Source organism: Capsicum annuum, chromosome 6 (genome assembly GCF_002878395.1).
Source record: "Capsicum annuum cultivar UCD-10X-F1 chromosome 6, UCD10Xv1.1, whole genome shotgun sequence".
Lineage (NCBI taxonomy): Eukaryota > Viridiplantae > Streptophyta > Magnoliopsida > Solanales > Solanaceae > Capsicum > Capsicum annuum.
Window position 1 is genome coordinate 105,526,984 of NC_061116.1, and position 5,857 is coordinate 105,532,840.

At 37.2% G+C, this 5,857-nt stretch overlaps 1 protein-coding gene across 1 annotated transcript; it reads left to right on the forward strand.

Moving 5' to 3' along the window:
* Positions 1-1,071: 1,071 nt before the first annotated feature.
* LOC107874247 lies at positions 1,072-1,608 on the forward strand. Its single transcript, XM_016721080.1, has one exon. The coding sequence runs from the start codon at positions 1,072-1,074 to the stop codon at positions 1,606-1,608; it is 537 nt and encodes a 178-aa protein (XP_016576566.1).
* The last annotated feature ends 4,249 nt before the right edge of the window (positions 1,609-5,857 follow it).

Consider the following 5,857-nt stretch of genomic DNA (forward strand, 5'->3'; position numbering starts at 1 on the left):
CTATTCCTATTTTCACTAATGGGCAAGGCAATTTTATGGCTCTGCTCACTTCTACTCGGCTCAATCACATCTTGGGAGGAGCTCACCATGGTGTTACTTGATAGATACTTCCCACTATTGAAAATACTTTAAAAGAGGGATGAGATTGTAAACTTCTGGAAATTAAATGGAGAACCATTATTTGAAGCGTGGGAAAGGTTTAATGGAAAGATAGCCTAATGCCAAAATCATGAGGTCCTGGATAAGATGCTCCTCAAATTTTTTTATAGAGCTCTTGACCCATTGAAAAAAATGATTGTGGATAATGTGGCAGGTGGCTCTATTATGAAATTGCATTATTTTGTGACTTTCCATGTGATAGGTGAAGTATCAAAGAAAAATTAGGGGTGGCATCTGATGCTCCTAAGACCCATACTACTACCTCCATGGTAACTAATGAGCAAAGAAAATGAGAAGAGGAATAAGAGGAGAACATAGCTAAGATGATGACCCAACTTGAGCTTCTAATGAAACATGTTATGGGTGTACCCGCAAAATGAATAAATGCCATCACATCAAAGACTTATGAAGATGATAATGAGGGAAAGAAGTTTGATGAAGAAATTCGGTGCTTGGCAAACTACTCAAGGGTTTTTGCGTACTTATCAAAGGCAAGGTGGGAACTAAGGTTGGATGGATCATGACCGAGATAGAGACTAAAGAGATAGGGAACATTACTATGATTGCTATGTTCCTCCTTATGACAGGCCTAAGGCTAAAGAGTCAAATGTCATTGGCCCTAAAAAGTTAATAACTGAAGATATTTTAGCGCGAATCTTGAGTAGAGTTGAGGGTACAAAAAATGGTTCGTGAGTTGAAGGGTGACTTCTATGTACTCTCCCAAATGGTGGTATCATACTATGGATCCATCAAATAATTGGAGACCAAAGTTGGTCAAATCTCCATATAACTAAATACAAGGGCTAGAGGTGGACTTTCGAGTAATATATTGCTAACCCAAAGAATAAAGCACAAGTCCTAGCGATTGCCACTAGAAGTGGGAAAGCACTTGAAGAGCCCCTTATAGGAAATATGAGTGAAAATATACCCAAGGCCAAGGCAAAGAAGGTGACACCTCAAAGAAGAAAATCAAATGATGAGAAAGAGATATATAAAAGCGATGAGGAAGTAGTCAAAGTTAAAAAGCTGCAAGGAGAAGCAAAGCCAACCATTCATGTTCCTTATCCATTCCCTCAACTGTTGCATAAAGATAAAGAGAGTAATAAATTGGGAAAAATTATGACAAAACATAGCAAACTCTTAATAAATATCCCATTACTCGAGGAAATACAAGAGATTCCAGGATATGCTAAGTTAATGAAGAAGTTAATGTCCAAGAAGAAGCTCATTGAGGGTGATACCATTGAAGTTACTCATAGGAGTAGTGCTATCATAGATAGCAAAGTTATGAAAAAGAAAAATGACCTCGGAGCATTCACTATCCCTTGGACTATTAGGACTCATGAGTTTGCAAAGGCTCTTTATGACCTTGGTGCAAACATCAACCTAATGCCATATGTCATCTATAAAAAACATGGATTAGACACTCCTACACCTACTTTGATGTGACTTTTGATGGAGGACCGATCCATAAAAAGATCGGTGGGCATATTGTTTGATGTCCTAATAAAGGTGGACGAATTCATTTTCCTGGTGGATTTTGTTGTATTGGATTGTAAGATGGACCAAGAGGTGCCTATCATTCTTTCTTAAACATTGGAGGAGCCATTGTCGATCTAGAGTTGGGGTAGATGAAATTTTTGGTGCAAGAAGATTAGGTCTCATTCAAAATTTGCAAGTCAAAGAAGCAAACCACGAAGCTCCAAGTAGTATTCGTGGTGAATGTTTAAAATGAGACAGTGAAGGACAAGGGGTCTTAGGACCCTTCGTGATACTAAAAGAAGAAAGACATCATGCCACAGCGATAACTAAGGCGCTAGGTGGGAGGTAACCCACAAATGCTACAAGAGTGTCTCATATCCTTTTTTGTTATGTTCTCATAGTATAGATGTTTTCTTTATATTTGAATAATCTATGCCTTTGTGGGTTACCTCCTAGAACTGACATGGAACTAGCCTCAGGTGTCCTGATCGCGGTTATAAATCGTGACTGCATTAATGCAAACACGATTTTGATTCGTGATCGCGGTAACTGAGGGTAGGTTCCTATCATGTCAAAAATCATATACTTCCAATTTTTAGCTAGGCAACCCCAAAAACATAGTCCAATGAACTTTAATGATCAAATCTTGCACATATTGCATGATTCAAATAATGTTGAAAGATATAATATGTGTTTAGTGCTTTCAGGACAACCTCATGGATAAGTTTGATCATATCAGATTCATGGCATCCGAATGACACACTCACTACTACAGTGATCTTTCAAAGACAAAGTTATTTTTGGAAAAAGAAATTTGTTTGGAAAATGTACTGGAGAAGTTACCAGCTTTTCACGACAAACTTGAAGCCACAGGTGGAAGCCCCGATTGAGTGGTCAAATCTTAAGGAGGATGGTGATGATGTAGGATCCGAGAGTGATAGCAGCTCTTGATGCAGACTCAGGGAGCACCCTTACCTCTTTTATCCTTAATTATTTATGCAGTGGGGACACTGCTAACTTTTATTTTGGGGGTGTCTCCTTATTTATTTGATTTGGGTATGTATTATTAATATTCTGGATATTTTTGCTCTTTTGGAAATTTCTTACATTTTATTTGGGTTGTAATATTCGGGCACTCTAATGGTGCTTACACCTGTATGGAGTAGTTATTTTGTTCTTGTTTTGTTAATTTATGATTTTAGTTTTTAACCATAAATGCAAGACAAGTCTGAGTACCTTTGGCATGGATGATTGGGGTTAACATTCACACCCATTGGTGAAGTCTTAGTAACCATATAAAAGTTCTCCCATACTATAGTTTGCAATATAAGATGATAACTTGGGTGGTTGCCATGAGTAGCAAATTATGCATGGCTCGGGTACAAAATCAAGCACCCTCCTCCATCTGAAAAACTTTTTCAAAAAGTCAAAGGCATAGATATGAACAACTCTGTGAAAAAATTCTCTCTCTTTCTTTGACTAAGAAAGTTGATTGTAGAAAAATAGGGGATACTCCACCCTTGTCTCAAGCGAGGAGAATAGTGACCCCCCATTTTGCAAAATTCACATGCTGTGTGTATGAGCTTAATTGTCTATATCTCATGTGTACTTGTACCATATAGAACTTGCCCCATTAGTCTTTCAAAACTAAATTTTGGCTGTGCTTGGTGGGTAAAATTATCATAGGCCATTTTGTGATTTTGGAAACCTACGTTAGCCTAAAATTTCTACAATACGTATGGGTTACCCCTAGTCACCCTCTTTGAGCCTTTGAACTTTTCCTTGCTAACCACATTATAAGTCGTGACCCTTCTATTTATCCTCTCTTGAACCCTATCCTCTTTGAAATTAAGAATAGAAAGTGGGCCAAAAGCCTAATTTAGGGGTGATGGAAAGAGAAAGAAACTGTAGATTGAGCCACCAAGCCATAAAAAGGAAAAGAACCTTTGAGCCTAGCACGTAAGCATTTTGCTTTAAAGGAAAAAATAGTCCGTCAAAAGGACAAGTGCATGAATCTTGATGCAAGCATAAGAATTGAAGAAAAGAGGTGGAAAGACTTTGAGTAAAGCAAAAAAGACAAAGTAGGTAAAGCAATAAAATAAAAACAAAGTGGCCCAATAAGCAAAAACAAAATAGTGATGTAAATTTGATGTAGAAGTTCAAGGAGGGTATCAACTTATTGTCCAAAATTGTTATCCTACCCTACCCTAAGCCTACGTTACCAGCTTAAAAAGACCTTTCTGATTTCCATGCAAGCATAGTCATTATAGTGGCGATTAAAAATAGAGGCAAGCCTATGACATGGTACTTGTTAACTGGGAGAATTTCTTGAGAGAGTGAGTGGTTGCACTTAAAATTCCTTGTTGCATGATTGGTAACTAAGTGTGTTAATTTCCTCTTTTTGGTAAGGAGGCATATGAACTAGTTGAGGTAGATGCTGTTGTTATCTTCTGCACAATGAGACAAGTGGAAGTATAGAATGATTGTAGTCAACATGTGAGTCATTTTTAGAGTGGTAACAGTATTTACATAAGTTACTCCCCAAAGTCTATTGCATCATTCACTATTCTATTTTATGATGAGGGGCATTGTTAATACTTTCCTATCTATGTGTGAAAATCTTTTTATGGTAGCAACCAAGTTAGAGTCTTCATGGTCATTGGGAACATAAATAAGGGCACACATGAAAAAGGTCTCATGGTTCGAGGTAGTATTATTTGAGGACAAGCAAATGCCTTAAGTTAGGGGTGGTGATAAGTGGTGAGTTTACCACTCATTCACACTCATTTTTCATGCACATTACTTTGTTTTGAATGAATAAATAGGACAACATCTATGCATAGATGCACTAATATCCACTCTTTGTAGGAATAAAGTTGAGATGACCAAAGATTTGGATTGGAGCTGAAAATGATAAAAAGGGAGCAAGAAATAGTGCAGATGAAGACCTGGACTACATTAACCTCAGTTACCGCGACCGCAGTCTTATATCTACGGTTGCGGTCAATTAAGATGGTCAAAGCAATGCGATCGCAGAACCCAACTGCAGTCGGATAGCCGCTGTTGTGGTCAAACACATGTGATCATAGATCAATGAGAATTGGCCCAAGGGAAGAATTGTAAAATGTTATGGACAAACCCGAAATCATAAATAAGCAAAAAACCTTTGTTCTTTGGATATTTCTTATATCATAAGATAGTTTTGAATTCTAAGCTTGAAATCCTAATTGGGCAAGTGTGTAATCAACTTTGAAGGCTTTAATTTCTTAGTTTCTTGTTGAAGAATGAATGCTTTGGTTGACTCACATGGTATGTCTTTCTTTACTTTCTTCATGAGTAACTAAATAATTTAATCTTGGGATTAGTTGAATTAAAGTGTGATTGTGTATGGGTGTTGTTGTGTTTACACGGGTTTTAGTTGTTGAGTATGGATTTCACCATTGCTTAAGCTTATGTGTTGGAATTTGATGGATGAAAGCTTTAAATATCCAAATGGGTTTGATGGGAAAAATCTCCAAGCTCTAGAAACCCTTTTTCATCCTCGATTAAGGGATTTTGGTGAATATTAGGTAACCCATAACATCCTCGAAAGAGGGTGATTGAGGGACAAAGCAATGATGAACAACTTAGTCTATGGTTCAATACCCTTTCCAATCTTAGAAATAAATGTTCAGGGAGGGTAAATTATGTCAAGAGCATCATCCTAGAAATAATGATGCTTGGTTGAGGTTTTGGGTGGCTATATAAACTCCATAGCTATTAGGTGCTCGAAAGGGCCAAATTGTTGACATCGTTGGGTTTTTGTCAAAAGATTGACCGTAATGATCTTCCACCTAGCCTATCATTTAATTAAAAACTAAATCCCATGATAAACCAACATTGTCCCACCTACATCACCTATAAGGAGACATAATCCCAAGATTTCTCTAGGCCTTGAATTTAAACCAAAAATAGCATTCACTACGTATTTGTTGAAGTTTGTGTAAAGAATTTTCAAACAAACCCCCCATTTACTTATGCATGTTATTTTCATTAGCATTTCAGGTAACCTTATAGTAACTTCGTAAACCATAGGTTAGATGTCTATAACATTCACTCCGAGAGATTCGACCCCAATTTATATTGGGTTACTTGACAATGACTACATCATCCTCAATTATGGGAGTGAGTTGAGCATTATTAGGTATCCACAATTTTGTGTAAAGTAGAGTACCTT